Below are 20,190 nucleotides of genomic sequence, written 5' to 3' on the forward strand. Positions count from 1 at the left end.
TTAAATGATAATGATTAGGATTTAATAGGCTGCAATGCTTCGCGTGTCTACCAGATGGCATAAATTCATGAATTGTAATGCAGTATATATATATATACTGTGCAGTATTGCAGCCAGCGGGAATAAAATGCTTCAATCCCTGCCTGGAAAATACCTCAATGCACTCGGGCAGAAAACAGTCACAAACCTCAATACACCCAGGTATACCCGAATTCGTGGGACTAGCCGAGCTCGAATAAAGTGTGTCGCCAGTGTAGCAGCTCACTCTTCTCATTCAGAGAGGAAATGGAGCCAAGAAACTGGGTGATATCAGTCAGGGATTGTAGAGGGGCTTTAGGGGGGCGGTAGATGCCAGCGAGCAAGATGGGCTTAGAAAAGGGGAGGCAAATTTTGCGGACGCTCAGTATTCTGTGAGCCAGCAGGTGAGCCATCCGAGTAACAGTGAAATCTCCCAGAGGGTGGGGGAAAACCTGTTACATTTGGAGGCGCTGCTGAGATCCTTAGCAGGTATTTTTCAAACAATCCAGGAGGAGCATATATGGGATAAAGAGAAAGAGAAAATACACAATTTAAGTGCAGATGTATGGAAAATAGAATCTGGCATATGATGTAATCTTGGCTCGAGTGTTCAGCCTACTCACAAGATTTAGATGGATAAAGTGCAGTTTGCAATTAGGGCTGCTACCCGTTGTGAATAAATGCAGTCAGGATCTTCCTCAGAGGCACACTCAGCAGTATGTAGATGTATATAGGAGAGATAAGAAAACACTACATAGTGCGATCAGTCTGATAGACAAAAATTATATGTAAAAAGGTATAAAAGTGTGCACTTACAATGTGCAAAATAAAAACAAGCATTGGTCACATAGTTTGTGAGAAACGAAGGGTCACCGCACTGCTCACCACAGGACAGGCTTTTACAGCGAAGCAAGTTAGAGAAAGGAGGTACGCTCCAGTTCTAAGTACAAAGAAGGGGGGGTTAGGCCAGGTGTAGTGTCCAGGGGACTCTTGCCCAGCAAGGGGCCAACTTCCACGCCAGTGGAACTGTAGCTTGTGCTGCTTCCGAATGTGTGGTAACCTGTGCTTGTTCCTGCTATTCTAAGAACTGATACATAGCGCAACAGGAGGGTTTTTTTGGCTCTCTGGGACCCAGAAACCTCAGTAAAGGGACAATGGTATCACCCTAATTGTTCTGTTTCATGTCACCCTGCGGACTGATATGTAGGGCACCTGGAGGGGATGTTTTGACTGTCTGGGACACAGAAACCTCAGGAAGGGAACTATAGTATCACGGTTCAACCGGTGGTTTTCACAGCATTTGTGGGTAGTGTCTGAGGGGGGGATCTTGAAAGTCAGGAGGCCAGAACCTCAGTTTGAAGAGCTACAACAATACTAATAGCCTTCCCAGCACAGGGAGCCACAGTGTGCTTAAATGAAACTGTCCATGTGTGCAGCGTACTGGGAGGGGGGGGTTGCCTAGCATGGGGCACCTTCTCTGCCAGAGAGGAGCTGCAACGCGTGAAATTAGAGGTTCCGCCTAAACACCTTCCCAGCCAGAGGAGCTGCAGCACATGAAAATGGCAGTTCCCACCAAAAATGGGAGGACCGCATGGAGGAGTTTGCAAGAAGCAAGCTTTTCCTTTGCAAAATCTGTGCAGGGCTTGGCGTGAAGCAAAGTCACGCCCTGAAAAGTGTTAGATTCGGCATGAAAGCTGAAGCCACACCCGTCTACTGTGAGTGGTTCGGCGTGAACGCCGAAGCTACACCCATCTGCAATGTACCTGTACTCTGGGATCCACCAGGGGAGGAGGCATTGTACTACCAAAGAGACTGTCACCAATGGGGATGGATCTAGATGCGAGCTACCGCAATCTCAGTTTCTCGTGGTGAGGTAGCAAGCAGGAGCTAATCCACACTACTACCGCGCAACACCCTACAATGGCCGGGTGTCCCAATATCGACTACCAGGAGGCTTCCTGTTAGTACAAGTCCACGGGGAGAGCTTCTTGAAATGTATCTGCCCCTGCTGTGATTTCCCAGGCGGGGAGGTGAGCCTAATGTCTAAGTGCCAGTGGTGTGGGACCACCCACCTAAAGTTAAAGGTGTTGCTGCCACCCCTGCAGGCCCGCTAGGATGACGTGACCTACCAGCAGAGAGGTGCGGATTGGACCGCAGCCTCGAGAGAGTGCGCTCCAAGGGACCTGTGCATCCCTGTTCCAGTACCTAGAAAAGACTTACCCAGTAAGGTGACCGCCCAGGAGGAGGCTGAGGCTCTTCCGCTGATGGCACAGGAGTGGGACCACTACCTGCAAGCAGCTGCCAGCGATCACGAGGTGTCCCGGTCCTCTTCCCCTGGGGACGAGTCCCAAGCCACGTTGGATGACTATGATGGGAAGCGCTCCGTTGTGATGCACCGGACGGAGTTTCACTCAAGTGGGGCAGCCAAGGAGATGCCTACCCCCAAGGATGAATGGGAGTGGAGTCCCGTAATCATGATGTCAGCGAGAGCGACGGTGTACCCTAAGCGTAGGAGCACCAAGGCCTTGGCGGTTCCTCGAGAGATGGCATTGGGCATGCATGCTCCCGGTTGGGAGAACCACGTGACTGCTAGGAGTCAACAAAGCAGTGAGGATACTTCTCTCCATGTTCCAGCGAAGGGATCCAGTGGAGATGTACCAGACGGTACTTCTTCCTACGCCGAGGAAATCAATACCCTTCCGGTGCAACCGGATGTCGTCATCGCAAAGGCGACCGCCGCAACGGAGGAGGACACTACTATACCCGCTCTGGTCAGCAAGGCCCCACTTGACCATTTATTACAGCAACACCATGACCGAGCCAAGGGCCCAGGGCACAAGGACCCTATGGACCCTGAAATACATAAGTTGTTGGCAGTAACAGGCTGTGGTAGGCAGGCCAAGACTGATTCATCCGAAGACATTGAGGAGCCTGCAGCCTTTACCAAGCTTACCCAGGACAATCAGTGGGTAGCAAAATCTACACAGGACAGGGGAAACTGGGTGGGGTTCGACGATGATCCTGCTGGGGGAGGGATGGCTGAGTACCTAGCTTTCTCCAGGGAAGGGTCAGAAAAGGGGGGATCCCCAGTTAATGCGCAGGTCACCCAGAACCTGGTATAGATGTTCTGGGGGTACTCGAATGATATATAAGGTTGTGTGCAGTTTTTAAAGTCTAAGGGGGCTATGCACTAAGCAGTGATAAGTCATTTTAAGAGCGCCAAGTGCTCTTAGAACGAGAAGTTCTGCCAAGCGCGATTCAAAGAGCCGCGCAAACAGGCACTTTGTGCTCTAAAACTGACTTTTTTCAAGAAATTTTTCAAAGTCTATCTTTGCTCGTACGATCAGCTATTTGCGCTGAATCCTGCCCTTCTGCGGGATTCACTAAGCAACGCAAACTTATCATACATGAAAGTTGCACTGAACAAAGCTCACCAGCTAAAGGCAGGTGATAAAAAAGCTGGACTTTGAAAAATGTCTTTGTTTACATTTTTGCAGGCGCAACACCCATACAACAGGCCTGCGGGTGTCCCCGGCTGACCCGCGGGGGTCCCCAAGGGAGGCTGGGGGTCCCGCGGGTGTCCCCGGCTGACCCCGTGGGGATCCGGGGGTCCCCGCAGATGTACCCAGCTGATCAAGCGGGAGTCCAGGGGTCCCCGCGGGCCTGCGGTACCAATGTTGTGCCTACAAAAAAATAAACAATATTTCTAACTAAATACACCCCCCTCCCCCCGCCCCCTAATACATACAATACAGTAATGGGCAAAATTACTATTATGCACATATGGATAATAATGCATTTGCCCATTTAAAATACATATAAATCACAATAAATACAGTAAATACATATTACACTTACCTTTTCCAGGCACCCCCGATGAAGGCCGTCTTCATCCTCATCTTCATCCTGCCCATATCCCCTCCAAAAGCTGCAAAATATAAAAAACAATCAAAATAGCCAATGTAATGTCCGCTAACCCTTAATCACCTTAGCGGTCATTAACCGCTATAGTCATTAAGGGGTTAACCCACCCTCACCCACCACTCGGGAGGCCTATTCACCCTTCCCGTCTACCCACCCCGTGAGGCCTAACCACCCATTACCCACAAGGAGGCCTACCCAGCCTGGCTTGGGGACATTATCCACTTCCTCCACCCCCGTTAAACACAATAAACAACACTATATTTAACTATGTCAAACTTGTGCAAGCCCTTGGCTGATTCAGAAGATCCGCTTGCCCGGCTTCAGTAGACTGGCATCACTCTGATTGGCTGGGAAGACATTTCCCATGCTCAGATTGGTTGTAGTATTTCATGAATGGACTCTGAAATACTATAAGAATCCCTCAACCAATCTATTTGTGAGATTCTAAGCGCCAGAACAGCAGCGGCAAATTTTAATGTACCAAAAGATGCTCTGCAAGAAATAGCAGCGAGCCGGCTTCAGAAATTTCAGGTCTAAATATTTTCTAAGTTCCACTTTTTGCGCCCAAATTCTGAGAATTAAACGTAGTGGTCGCGGTTGGGATTTTATGCCGATGTTAATTCCAGGACGTTTGGAGCTAAGTTGCGGTCAAGTTATTACAAGTCAACCGGAGCAGATACAGTGGCGCCGTCAGGAACCTCATGCCGATTTGAGTTCCAGGACACTTCTGGCTAAGTTTCGGTCAACTAAAACCTTTGTTTTACGTTCTATTTAAGCTACGAAAGTCTGGTTTTGTAGCCCAGACCCCCAGTAAGTGTGTCTTTATTATGTATTTTGTGTCCCATTGTGTTTACGCCTATTTTAAGTGAATAAATTATCATTTGTTTTACCAACTTGTTTTGCTCAGTGAATGATCCCGGTAAAAAGGTGTATAGCATAGCCTCCCGGCCGCTACTTATCTGCCTTGACCTTTCCAGTGTAAGTCCTGTTAGGTGCAGGCAGTGGAGGGGTTTATTCCTTCATTAGGCTCTGTGTGTGTATTCCAGACTTGGATACATTTCCGGTATCCAAGGACAGGCCTAGCAACTACCAGAGAGTGTCAGTCAGAGAGAAGGATACTGATTGGTTCATCCAAAAGTAGTGATCACCAATCAGTATTCAACCTTTTCTGTATGGGGCAGGGTTTTAAACCCCATTCTCAGGTTATAAATTCTAACACTCTCCTAAATTGAGGGAGAAGAGTCAGGAGTGTGATCCTGTTTGATCCTTTCTCTGCCACCTGTGGAGCGAGGAGCCTCTTCCTCCATCCCGCCAGGGGATGGGAGGAAAGTGTAATAGGCCTGAAAGGGGCCAAATGCCTGAGTCAAGAGTCTGACCAGCATGGGAGACGAGAGAAAAGGGATACCTCTGTGCTTGCTGTATTATTACCATCTGCCTGCAAAAAAGCCAGTTGTATCAGAAACAATGTGATTACTGTCTGCTGCTGTGAAGGAAGACAAGGTGTCAGTATGGAACATCCCCTGCCCCTGCAGTGGATCTATGCTGACTGGAGGCGCTGCACCAATGAAGAATAAAGGTAACCTGCACCCCTGTTCTGGCTCTCTCCACCATCGCGGAGCACTCAGCCCTCCTGTTTACCAACAGGTCACAGCATAACACACTAAGTAGTAGCCAGAGATGTAGCATACCCCCCTCCCTCCCCCAATATCACTTAGGGTGGGGGTACAAGGACTACAGGTGTAAACTGCCTTGTCTCCCGTGACAGGCTTGTGTGTATTTCTTTTTGTCTTTTTGAGGTCCCCTCTGGTGGACCTCCATTTAGGAGCGCTTGGGAAGTTACTCCAGCATACACAGCTGCAAGGGGACATTTCCAGTAGAATACATAGGACAGCACGAGCATGGATTGTGTGCTTTTCATTTCTGGGGCAATTAACACGTCTCACAGTGCGATACTCGGCATTGGCACTTAGTGAATCCCGGGGACAGAACACTATGAATAGGGCTCAGTTATATATTTATATCTAATTGTTTATTAAACATTATCAGAAAAGTGACGTTATTAATTCCTGGATGGATCAGAGATATATTAACATGCTGACGTGACCATTGAATATCTGAATAATGGTGTAACCCTGTTCCCTATCATCTCACAGACCCATTCCCAAAAATTATAGGCATCTCCTGGCTTTTATTTTTGCCATTGATGAGATAAACAGGAATCCTGACATCTTGCCTAATGTCACTCTGGGATACCATGCATACGATTCTTGTGCAGATGTGAACAAAGCTATAGAGAGTGTGATACAGATATTATCGGGGCCCGGGAAGACAGCCCCTAATTACTCCTGCATGCAGCATGGAAAACTGGCAGGTTTTATTGGAGATCTGTCCTCACTCACATCTTTACCGATAGCACAAACACTGAGGATATACGGGTACTCACAGGTAGGTGATGTTTCTATTACAAGTTGTAGTATCACCTCTGTTGCAAACAAAAAAAACAGTAAAATATCATTCAATGATATCTCATAAGGGGAAACTGCAGGAAAAGGGGCGGTGCATCTGCTGCTGCTGAAGATGGATTTGAAACCACAAACTGCAAACTACAAAAGCTAGGTGCAAAAATGTATTTGAGGCATGATAAAAACAGCCAAAAGGACACTCTAACGCGTTTCACGTGGTTTCCCACGCTTTATCAAAGAGATAATATAACAACACGATCGCATACTTAAATACCCACAATTCCCTGTCCAATCCTATGACGCTACGTTACTAGGGCCAATCGGAAGCTCGGGGGGCGTCACACCCCTGTAACTAGTGTGGGGCACGTAAGCCTGAAACACAGCCAGCTGAACTTCACTGTGTTATTGCAAGGGAGGTAATGTGTCCTCCCAGCTATGACGCAACGGCCCGTCCGGCCAATCAGGTGCCTATTAGGACGGGGAGTCCTGAAAGTAAACAAAGCACTTTTAGAAATCTTTACTAGGGGGAGAGGGGAATGGTGGGTATATTAGTAAAAACATAGAACATACTGGGTCACTGCTATAATGCATATTTCCTTAATTGAGCTTGTAATACTTAATGTAGCAATAATTAAAGAAACAATGACCCACATATTGACGTGAAAAAATTAAAAACCACTATCAACACTATAGTGGAACAATATATAAAAACACACAAATAGCTGTACATTACCCTCACAATACACAAATATATGTAACAATAAAAAACCCTTTTAGTGGTATTGATCATACATATAATGCCAAAGTCATATTATTTGATTGCAATAAATTTCAAAGAATTTTTATAAGGAACATTGTCTCTTTAACAGAACATGGTTGCATGGAGAGCATAATTATATATTGTTACATATATTTGTGTATTGTGAGGGTAATGTACAGCTATTTGTGTGTTTTTATATATTGTTCCACTATAGTGTTGATAGTGGTTTTTCATTTTTTCACGTCAATATGTGGGTCATTGTTTCTTTAATTATTGCTACATTAAGTATTACAAGCTAAATTAATGAAATATGCATTATAGCAGTGACCCAGTATGTTCTATGTTTTTACTAATATACCCACCATTCCCCTCTCCCCCTAGTAAAGATTTCTAAAAGTGATTTGTTTACTTTCAGGACTCCCCGTCCTAATAGGCACCTGATTGGCCGGATGGGCCGTCACGTCATAGCTGGGAGGACACATTACCTCCCTTGCAATAACACAGTGAAGTTCAGCTGGCTGTGTTTCAGGCTTACGTGCCCCACACTAGTTACAGGGGTGTGACGCCCCCCGAGCTTCCGATTGGCCCTAGTAACGTAGCGTCATAGGATTGGACAGGGAATTGTGGGTATTTAAGTATGCGATCGTGTTGTTATATTATCTCTTTGATAAAGCGTGGGATACCATGTGAAACGCGTTAGAGTGTCCTTTTGGCTGTTTTTATCATGCCCCAAATACATTTTTGCACCAAGCTTTTGTAGTTTGCAGTTTGTGGTTTCAAATCCATCTTCAGCAGCAGCAGATGCACCGCCCCTTTTCCTGCAGTTTCTCCATTCATCTTTTGGTAGGAGCCCGCTAGACAGGACCAGGATATCCCCAAGGTCAGCAGTGAATAATTTATTTACTTCATTTATGTGATCAGTCCTACACATTGCTCAGACTACCACATAAGATCTACCTATACAGGCTAGTGGTAAGTGTATGGGAGTGTATTTATTATTGGACTATTTGGATTCCTGGGTCTCATGAACTGTCTCATGCAATGAATATGTTTATATATCATGAATAAGGCAATTGTCTGCTACTGGTTAGCATCACAAGTGGGTGTTTCCACTCCCCTTTCCTTTTGCATGTCTCATAAGGGGAAAATAAATTCCTTCCTGACTCCAAATATTGGCAATCAGATTTCTCCCTGGATCAACATTCTTTCCAGTGTTGATTTATTTTGGTATTTGGCTCAGTACAGAGGCGCCAGCCTTTATTCTAAAACCTCACTAGGCATACCGCTCTGAATACAAGGTCATGACGCGCTATGTTTTTCAATCGTATAGCAATTGACTCTGGTTTCTCTCAGGTTTCTATCGGGCGCAGAAAATTGCATTTTAGCATTGTCTGCAATACCGTCTAGAAACTCAAGTGGGCGATCGCGAGCTGTTTGTGGCGAAAATAGGATTAATCAGCGCATTAATAAAGGCAGTATGCTCGGCTGATTAATCCTAATTCGCGTTGGGACTGAAGGGGTTAAATTTATGTGCACCACACAAGTAGTATTTTCCCTTCTATGCATTGTTGTCCCCTTTTTGCAGGCTAGTCTCTACCTGCAGTGCTGAATAACAGGAGCCGTTCCATTAAGACTGCTAACTCAGGAACGGAGTGAGCCAGCACCCTGATTTTTGGTGTGCAGCCTCAGTGTATCCCCCCAAGCACACACATATTAAAAATATAACTGAAAGTCAAGTGGAACAGATGTTTTTATTAAAGTGTATTACTGTGTGCAATTTTAAAAGTCAGGACAGGAAACTTTTTCCTGTCCGCCTTTGTAAGTGAATGCATTAAGGAACAAATATTATGCATACATGAGCTGAGGGGTATTTCCCACTGCAGCTTCAAAAGCCCCCTGTTGAGGCAATGCCTATGGGTCTAGAGATGTGAGGGAGATGAAAGGACCCAGAGTCTTAAAGTGTGCCTTAACCGGGATGTTTCTGAGTAGCAGATCCTGTTCCTCATCCTGGATATTTCACACCTTGGGACCAAACTCCAGATGTTGCATCCCCAGAAACGAGAGGCCTCTTTTTACTCAGCAGTGCTACCAAGCTGCTCACTGAGCATGCTCAGAGCTACCCGGGCTGGCCTTAGGATTTTCCCACGTTACAGGGCAGGCTCTGATAGGAGGAAGATAATTCCTTGCCAATCGGATGAGGCTAATGAAAAACTCCAAGCACCCCTGTAATTAAAAAGGCCTGTAAATCTCATTCCTGTGGTTGTCACCTGCTTTCTTCAATCGGATAAGATCTAAGTACAGCGGCTGCGATTCCAGAACGCAAGGGGTTAAAAACATCGCAACAAGGAAACTAGCCCTGCTTCAGGATTTCGTTAGCCCTGGGGATTCCAGAACGAACCCCAAAGAACCAGAACAGACTTTTTACATTACATGGAAATAACGGGCTGGCAACTTGCGCCCCTTGCAAAAGGACTGCAATTTAAAAGACTTTATTTCTGTGTTTCTCGTTCAGTGGACCATTTATCCCTTTCCCCCATTTAAGTAAGTGTTTTATTAAGTGTATTTTGAAGTTGTCGTGTGTTTGTCTAGTAAGGAAATAAATGACAATTTATTTTGCTTAATTTGTTTGCTCAATTGAGAATCCCCAAAATATAAAAATTATTGATAAGTTCCGTCCATCGTGACGCTGTTGTCTTAAAAGTCTAGTAGCAATTCAACCTACTGTACAGCCATACAGTTCTGCAAGTCTGTGTGCGTGTGTGTGTACAGTAATTGTAATTTGAAAATTTATATTTGAAGCAGAGATTAACTGTTCCAGCACCCATCCCCTACGATGCTCTGCTGGGAACCCCTATTTCATCCACTCCAGCACCCATCCACGCAGATGTCAACAGCACTCCTCGCACCAGATCCAGCTCCTTTGCCCGCATGCTGAATGGTTTAAGTTGTGTCGATATCCCTGACAATTCTGTGGTGCAAAAGATTGATCATATTTTGGAGACCATGTTAAATAGGGATAGGCGTATGGAGAAGATGGAGAGGAACATGGAGAAGATGGAGAGGAACATGGGGAAGTTGGAGAGTAACATAGCGGGGATAAATTATTTGCTTGGAGTTCCTGGCCCTGTATGTGGGACGCAGGAGCAGGAGGGTGGCCTGGACGTGTACCTGTATGCCATTGATGAGGATGTGATGAACAACCCGGTAAGACCACAACAGAAAATGTCAACCCCGATAAGGCCACTGCGACAGGAGGAAAGTATCCCACTACAACAGGAGGAATGCATCCTCCCAGACCACCTACCCTCACCCTCTGCCAGAAGCACACCCGCTCCCAGAAGCACACACGCTTGCATTGAAACGCTGCCAGACATCATCTTGCGCGACCTGCCCCAGCAAGTCCGGGAGAAAACAAGATCGGAAGTGCTGATGTAGCCCAGAAATATGCCTTGTACATCTTTAAACACCACGTCAGCTATGAGATGTACAGCGGGTGGACCCAACGTTAATTATGAAAGGAATAGAATCAAGAAGGCTCTGCCAGAAAATTTAAGGAGAACAATATTGGAGGAAGTGCAGCGTTATTTTACTGTTACCGATAATTTAATGAGAACGTGAGAGACACCATCAATGGCCTTTTGAGGCCTATAAGGGCTCGTCCCTGGAAGGACAGACCATTGGGGATCGACTTTGCTGCTGCTTGATTGTTCTGTTGTTCAAAAGTTATAAAATAATGTTTTTACTCCCAAAAAATGTAAAAAGTTGATTTTTTTAAATTGTTTCATTGTTTCATTGTGTCACCTTTTATAAAACATACAGTAAGTACCGTATAACATTTCACATAATGGTTCCTTCAAGAAGGCTACAAGAATTTTCCTGAATGGCCCAGGGGGGGGGGGGGGAGGGCGTGTTGATAAGTGGTTGCATTACCGTTGTCTTGTTACTGTAGTAAGACTGTGTGCGAGGTGGGTGCACTTAAAATCAGAATTTTAGAGCACTTAAGACTGATAAGATTATGGGACCTTAACCACCCAGTGTCCAAGCACTTCTCTGAATGTTGACAGGGAGGTGTTAGAAATATTTCATTCTTGGGTATTGAATTAGTTCACAATAAATTGAGAGATGGTGATCATGTCAATTTGTTAAACCAAAGGGAGGCATATTGGATTTTTATTCTTAGAACACGTTACCCCCTTGGTTTAAATATTGAATGGCATATGGGCCACTTCCTCTGATTGTCATATGCCCTGGGCCGTTTGTATATTTCAGTATCCACTATATAATATGCAAAATTATGTCCTTTGAGTCCGTAAACATATTTATCATGATACAGTAACTTGTGATTTCATGATTACATACGTATTTTAAAGAATGTTATAACATGTTATGCTGATTTATCACCATTTATCAAGCTGCTAATAGTTTGTTGGGATTATAGCACCATGGTTTATATGTTTATGTTTTTACATATTTATTTATTTAGGTATTTTGTTATGACTATTGTTACAGTATTTGTCAATTTTGTTTCTCTTCATATATTCTTTTTTCTCCTTTTTTTGTGCTTCCTTTACAGTTCTTGTTATTGATTTTAATTGTCATTATTTGTTATCATCCTTTTTTTCTTCTTTTTTCCCCTTTTTTCCCCTTTTTCCCTTCTCCCTCTTTTCTTCTCTTTCTCTTTTTTGTTTTCTCTTTTCCTCTCTCTCCCCCTGTCTTTCTTTTTCTCTTTTTGTTTTTAGTTTGAAGACATTTAAGATTTATTATGTTGTTATGTTTTTTTTGTTCCTCTATGCTTTCCGTTGGTTCGCCTTTGGTTATTTTCGTTTCATTGCCCTTTCTTGCAGCCACTTCCGTCCTTAGACTGCTTCTGACATCATGGTTGCTCGCACTTGCGCGGTTGCGCATGCCCGGACGTCATGACATCATGACGCATGTTCTTTCGGCGTGAACGGGTAACAGGTAAGAAGGGTATTTATAAGGACTGGTTTTCATTGTATGCTTATCCTTGATAAAGAACGCTAACACATTCGAAACGTGTTGGATTTTAATGTCTTGATGACTCAATAAATGTATACTTTTGTTACCTGGATCCTCTCTTTGCTCCTACCGGATTGTGCGCTCCTTATATCATCTGCATACCATATACTTCATTTGGAAGCAGTTAGAAAACAGAGATTAGGTAGCGCTAACTAGAAAGATAAAACAATTAATATTGTGCAACCTTAAATGGGGATAATAGTCCACATATAAGGGGCTGCCTGAAATACAATTTCTGACCCCCTGGTCAGGATGATAGCATAGAAAAAAGGATATGTATAACAAGGCGCCTGTAGTTAAAAGGATATATATCCAACCAGTAGGATAGCCAGGGATAGGCTCCAGACGTAGTGATGTGCTTAAAATAAGAGAAAAACACAATACATAGCGTGATACTGTTTGACAAAAAAGGGGGGGGGGACTACATGCAAACACACAGATATATAACTAATAAGTATCAGCTGAGATACCAGGTGATTGTAAATTTAAAACTCTTAATATACATATAATGATATACAGGACATATAGAAAATAAAAAACTGGGTAAAAGGACAATGAAATGCCGATTGGACACACTGCCGCAATGGGTGAACTGCCCACTCACCGGACGGCAGATGTAAACAGGCGGTGGATAAATCTGAGAGTATCCCCTCTCTGCTGCTCAGACAGCTACTGCAACCGATCCGGTCTGTAGATAGAGCGTAGCACACGCCCGCCGGCGTGTGTGACTGGAGCTTCTCTCAGCTGGCGGTGCAGGACGTGCAAATAGATTCAGAACGGCCACAGCAGATTCGCCTGGTGTATGAGAATAAACGTCTGCCTGAAACAGCTGATTCGTCACCGGATCCGTTCCGGAAGAGGGAAAGCACCCCAGTGCGACAGTGGGAGTCCAAAAATGCCACCCTACGCGTTTCGAAAGCGTGCTGCTTTCTTCCTCAGGGGTTCAGTCATTGTGTCCATAATTGTCCGTTATATACGAGTCCATAATTAATCCTAATTCACCTGGCAAGTGTTGCACATGCGCAATGGGCTCTCAGTATAGTTAGTGTTTGTGCTCTGATTAGAGGCACATGCGCTGTGTGCAATTGGATATTCAAATGGTATGTTACTACATAGTAACTCTCAGCTGAAACAAATAAACACTCTACAACATACTCACATAAAAACAAACAAAAAAAACAAATTGAAAATAAAAGTGATATTTATATCACAATATGGGCCATATGAGGATAAGCCTATAAAAATATGTGTTACATAAACTTATTAAATTATTATATATTATTAATGTGTAAAAAAAACTATATGTGTGCAATATAAATATACGCTAAGAAGGTGAGAATATATGTGTTAAATGTACCAAGTCTTTATAATGGTGCTCATCCATAGAACTTATACCTCTATACAACAATGTGTAAACAAATGTAAAATATATAGAAAACACCTACAGTGAATATTTAAACTTATTAGTGGTTATACCATACCTCAAAACTTGTGTGTAAATAAGACATACATGACATAATAAACTCAATAAACATTTACATAATATAACGAAATATGCATATTTAAAAAGCAGATAATATCTATCTTTGCACAGAGAACCAGATAACAGTTAATACCTTTATTTATGCACCTAACTTCGATGCAATTTTTGCATGATAGGCCCTATGAGTCATATATATTGGTTATTACAAACCTGGTCATGCAAGAATTTTAAGAGCAAAATGGATACAGTACATCAAATATTAGTTTACCAGAAAAGCTTTTAAATCGAAGTCAACGTTGAGGCCCAGTGGGGATAGAGTGCGAAGTTCATAGATCCAAAAGGATTCTCTCCTCCCCAGTAGGCTCACAACGTTTCCTCCTCTCCAGTTAGGTGTAACATTTTCTATCACCAAACACTTTAGTCCTGTTGGATTTTGACCATGCAAGAAAATGATTTGATACGTTATGCGTAGTTAGCCCTCTTTTTATGTTGTACACATGTTCATATAAGCGTCGCTTGACCGATCTAGTGGTCATGCCCACATACTGCAGACCGCAGGGACATTCAAGTAGATAAATTACGTATGTGCTTTTACATGTGATATGATTTTTAATATTATAATTTTTTGAGGTGTTGTTTGATGTGAAATTGTTTTTTTTTACACTATATTTGCACGCAGTACACCTATTACATGGAAAATATCCTTTATGTGTGATGGTATTGCTTGGAATACATTGCAATGGGAGACAGCTCGGAGCCAGCTTCTGTCCTATATTTGGTGCTCCAGTAAATACAATCTGGGGATGTTCTGGCAATATACCCTCAAGTTCTTTATCTTTTTTAAGAATAGGCCAATATTTCCTAAAAATTCTTCGTATATTGGGTGCCATTTGGTTGTATTGCGTTACAAAAGCTAAATTCACAGGTTTTGTAGTGTTCTTATTCTTATATTTCAGGAGACTTGACCTCTCCATTGCTGCAACCTCACTTATTATATTATCCAAATTTGAAGAAGAATATTTTCTTTCTATAAATTTTTGTTTTAAATCTTCAGCTTGTGTATGGAACATTTCAACACTTGAACAATTGCGTTTTAATTGAATGAATTGGCCTTTGGGTATATTTTTAACCCATGTAGGGTTATGGTGACTGTGTGCATGTAAGTAATTATTAGCTTGTACTGGTTTAAAGTATGTGCTGGTTTCTATACAGTTATTTTTAGCCGAAATTATAAGATCCAAATACTCTATTGATATAGCACTTGAATTAAATGTGAATGACAGGTTAAGAGTATTATTATTCATATATTTTTTGAAATCTTCTAGTTGTGACAAAGTGCCCGACCAAATAAAAATAATATCATCGATGTAGCACCGCCATAGGACCAAACTTGCTCCATAGGGACAGCTGGACCAAATATGATGTTCCTCCAAGCTGCCCATAAATAAATTAGCATAGCTAGGAGCAAATTTGGTACCCATGGCGGTGCCACATACCTGTAGATAATACGTGTTATTGAAATTAAAAAAATTGTGAGATAAAATAAATTTAATACCTGAAATTAAAAATGACTTAAACTCTGTGGAAATAGATTGATCTTTATTTAATGTTTCCAAGATGGCTATACACCCTTTTTCGTGGTTTATAACTGTGTATAGTGAATTAACGTCTGCAGTGACAAAATAATAATGTGATTGCCACTGAATGTCCTTAAGGGTCTGCAGTATGTGGGTTGTGTCCCTTTCATAGGAGGGCAACTGCATAACGTATGGTTGTAGTTTACTGTCAATATACTGGGATAAATGGGAGGTAAGGGACTGAATTCCTGATATTATAGGACGGCCGGGGGGAAATTCTAAATTTTTGTGGATTTTGGGTATTATGTAAAATAATGGTATACGTGGATATAAATTATAAAGAAAATCAAACTCTTGTTTGGTGATAATTTGCTTGTCTAGTCCTATAGTGAGAAAATTAAAAGTAATTTTTGATATTGGATAGTTGGGTCAGAGGGGAGGAGTTGGTAAGTGGATTTATCTCCCAAGATTCGTAATGATTCCTTGATATAATAGGATTTATCCATAATTACCAACCCTCCCCCCTTGTCAGCAGGTTTTATAATAATTTGGTCATTTTCTTCAAGTGCATGTAGTGTGTTTTTCTCATCAATACTAAGGTTATCATTTTTAATTTTAAATGTACGACTTTGAGTTTCAATGTCGTCAGTCACCATTTTGGCAAAAGTGTCCACAAATGGACCACTGACAAACTTCGGGAAAAAAGTGGATGGATTCCTGAATGTTACACTAGTTTGGGGTGTGGTCGATATTGGCAAATTGCTATTCATATCTACTTTTGACAAAGCATCCCTGAGATAGTACTTCTTTAAACACAATTTTCGCACATATCTTTGCACGTCTATGTATACTGTAGTTTAAAGCTGTCGGGGCCTGTAACTGGAGCGAAGGATAGGCCTTTGGATAGTAATTTACCTTCTTTGGAAGAAATGGGGTATTTACTGGTATTGAAAATATTTTTATATGCAGACATTGATTTTACTGTTTTAATACCTTTTCCATTCTTTCGCCCTCCTCTCTTTCCTCTAATGTGTTTTGTTGTTTTTTGTTGTGTATGTCTCTTGTAGGGCTATCTTTCCCCAGTAGATCACTTATTGCTTCCTTCGCATGTATTGGGTCCCTGGATTGTCTCCAATCTAAAAAAGAGAACGTAGTTTTCTCTTTTTCTCGACTGGAGCGGGAGTGGTGGCGTTCCTTATCTAAATCAATTAGAGGTTGATACTTGTTCTGATGGTTATATTGTTCAAAAATATTGTCCATATCTCTTTCCAATTTAATTAGTGATGATGGTGGAGGAACTAAAGTATTGGGTCTTGATGTTTGAGGAACTAAATTGATTTAGATAAGGAACGCAACCACTCCCGCTCCAGTCGAGAAGAAGAGAAAACTACGTTCTCTTTTTTAGATTGGAGACAATGCAGGGACCCAATACATGTGAAGGAAGCAATAAGGGATCTACTGGGGAAAGATGGCCCTACAAGTGACCTACACAACAAAAAACAACAAAACACATTAGAGGAAAGAGAGGAGGGTGAAAGAATGGAAAAGGTATTAAAACAGTAAAATCAATGTCTGCATATAAAAATATTTTCAATATCAGTAAATACCCCATTTCTTCCAAAGAAGGTAAATTACTTTCCAAAGGCCTATCCTTCGCTCCAGTTACAGGCCCCGACAGCTTTAAACTATACATAGACGTGCAAAGATATGTGCGAAAATTGTGTTTAAAGAAGTAGTATCTCAGGGATGCTTTGTCAAAAGTAGATATGAATAGCAATTTGCCAATATCGCCCACACCCCAAACTAGTGTAACATTCAGGAATCCATCCACTTTTTCCCGAAGTTTGTCAATGGTCCATTTGTGGACACTTTTGCCAAAATGGTGACTGACGACATTGAAACTCAAAGTCGTACATTTAAAATTAAAAATGATAACCTTAGTATTGATGAGAAAAACACACGACGTGCACTTGAAGAAAATGACCAAATTATTATAAAACCTGCTGACAAGGGGGGAGGGTTGGTAATTATGGATAAATCCTATTATATCAAGGAATCATTACGAATCTTGGGAGATAAATCCACTTACCAACTCCTCCCCTCTGACCCAACTATCCAATATCAAAAATTACTTTTAATTTTCTCACTATAGGACTAGAAAAGCAAATTATCACCAAACAAGAGTTTGATTTTCTTTATAATTTATATCCACGTATACCATTATTTTACATAATACCCAAAATCCACAAAAATTAAGAATTTCCCCCCGGCCGTCCTATAATATCAGGAATTCAGTCCCTTACCTCCCATTTATCCCAGTATATTGACAGTAAACTACAACCATACGTTATGCAGTTGCCCTCCTATGAAAGGGACACAACCCACATACTGCAGACCCTTAAGGACATTCAGTGGCAATCACATTATTATTTTGTCACTGCAGATGTTAATTCACTATACACAGTTATAAACCACGAAAAAGGGTGCATAGCCATCTTGGAAACATTAAATAAAGATGAATCTATTTCCACAGAGTTTAAGTCATTTTTAATTTCAGGTATTAAATTTATTTTATCTCACAATTTTTTTAATTTCAATAACACGTATTATCTACAGGTATGTGGCACCGCCATGGGTACCAAATTTGCTCCTAGCTATGCTAATTTATTTATGGGCAGCTGGGAGGAACATCATATTTGGTCCAGCTGTCCCTATGGAGCAAGTTTGGTCCTATGGCGGTGCAACATCGATGATATTTTTTTTTTTTTTGGTCTGGCACTTTGTCACAAATAGAAGATTTCAAAAAATATATGAATAATAACACTCTTAACCTGTCATTCACATTTAATTCAAGTGCTATATCAATAGAGTATTTGGATCTTATAATTTCGGCTAAAAATAACTGTATAGAAACCAGCACATACTTTAAACCAGTACAAGCTAATAATTACTTACATGCACACAGTCACCATAACCCTACATGGGTTAAAAATATACCCAAAGGCCAATTCATTCGATTAAAACGCAATTGTTCAAGTGTTGAAATGTTCCATACACAAGCTGAAGATTTAAAACAAAAATTTATAGAAAGAAAATATTCTTCTTCAAATTTGGATAATATAATAAGTGAGGTTGCAACAATGGAGAGGTCAAGTCTCCTGAAATATAAGAATAAGAACACTACAAAACCTGTGAATTTAGCTTTTGTAACGCAATACAACCAAATGGCACCCAATATACGAAGAATTTTTAGGAAATATTGGCCTATTCTTAAAAAAAATAAAGAACTTGAGGGTATATTGCCAGAACATCCCCAGATTGTATTTACTGGAGCACCAAATATAGGACAGAAGCTGGCTCCGAGCTGTCCCCCATTGCAAAGTATTCCAAGCAATACCATCACACATAAAGGATATTTTCCATGTAATAGGTGTACTGCGTGCAAATATAGTGTAAAAAAAAACAATTTCACATCAAACAACACCTCAAAAAATTATAATATTAAAAATCATATCACATGTAAAAGCACATACGTAATTTATCTACTTGAATGTCCCTGCGGTCTGCAGTATGTGGGCATGACCATTAGATCGGTCAAGTGACGCTTATATGAACATGTGTACAACATAAAAAGAGGGCTAACTACGCATAACGTATCAAATCATTTTCTTGCATGGTCAAAATCCAACAGGACTAAAGTGTTTGGTGATAGAAAATGTTACACCTAACTGGAGAGGAGGAAACGTTGTGAGCCTACTGGGGAGGAGAGAATCCTTTTGGATCTATGAACTTCGCACTCTATCCCCACTGGGCCTCAACGTTGACTTCGATTTAAAAGCTTTTCTGGTAAACTAATGTAGCCAGGTCCCCCTCCTTTGTCCCCCTCGCGCACTCACCCCCTCCTTCCCCGTTGCGCGCGTGGTTGTGTTGCGGCCGGTTGTTAGGGAAGCGGATCGGGCGGTTGCCGGGGACGCGAGCGGCGAGCAGGCCGGTTGCCGGGGACGCGATCGGGCCGTCGCTAGGCCGCGATCGCGTTGCCACCGGCCCGGCGGTTAGCGGAGCAGGGCGCCGCCATGACAGGTAGCTCGCGCATGCGCAGGAGGTCAGCTAGCGCGGGAGGTTCCAGATAGCTCGCGCATGCGCGAGAATAGACGGCCAGCCCCCAGGGTGCATAGGGGCAGAGACACCTGACGCCAGGGAGCCAATCAGAAGGCCAGATTCCCCTGCTAGCAAGGAGATACATTTCGCGGGGTTTTGCAGCCACGCACTCACTCAGGATCCGGACCAGCTAGGGGTAGGAGGTAGATGCAGGGGTGAGTGACCCTCTGCATTAGGCCAGCAGCCCCCAAGGTCCCAGTTAGGTCCTGAGTCATCTATTAGCTTGTGGAGCTTAGGGACAGGCCCTAGATAGGGACACTGCCCCATTTATTGGTTGAATAGACAGGGACACAGTGTTGAAGCCGTGCGGCCCTGTGAGGTGGGTTCTGGGCTCAGAACACCACCCAAGACCCTGCGACAAGGAGTGACATTGTTTGCGCTGGACTTTCAACCCACGCGGTGTGGAGGACCCCGTCGGATCGTGTGGATTATTATCGCGGTACCCGTGGCTGGAGCCCGGGCAGGTAACCTGCAACTCACGTGCACCAACCAGGCCTATCACCAAACATAGTGGCTGCGCAGTCACACACACACATGTACAGTGGTATTTGACTTCGAGAACACGAGACATTTGGGTGGGGGTTACTGGACACAGGGTGGGGTCACATTGTGGGTGGTTAGCGTCCGCCGTGACGCCTAGAGGTGGTTAGCGTCCGCCGTGACGCCTAGAGGTGATAGCGTCCGCCGTGACGCCTAGAGGTGGTAGCGTCCGCTGTGACGCCTAGTGTGGTTAGCGCCCGCCGTGGCGCATGATGCTGTTATGTTGCTTTG

General features: G+C 42.8%; 1 protein-coding gene across 1 annotated transcript in view; it reads left to right on the plus strand.

Annotated features, from left to right (window-relative positions):
- The first annotated feature begins 2,282 nt into the window (after positions 1-2,282).
- Positions 2,283-20,190, plus strand: part of LOC142465969 (vomeronasal type-2 receptor 26-like) — a 59,431-nt gene continuing 41,523 nt past the window's right edge. Inside the window, exons 1-2 of the mRNA XM_075570518.1 lie at positions 2,283-2,983; positions 6,096-6,387. Of these exons, the coding sequence (XP_075426633.1) occupies positions 2,283-2,983; positions 6,096-6,387 (993 nt within the window). The remainder of the gene's footprint in view (positions 2,984-6,095; positions 6,388-20,190) is intronic.

Source organism: Ascaphus truei, chromosome 1, assembly GCF_040206685.1.
Source record: "Ascaphus truei isolate aAscTru1 chromosome 1, aAscTru1.hap1, whole genome shotgun sequence".
In the NCBI taxonomy this organism is placed as follows: Eukaryota; Metazoa; Chordata; class Amphibia; order Anura; family Ascaphidae; genus Ascaphus; species Ascaphus truei.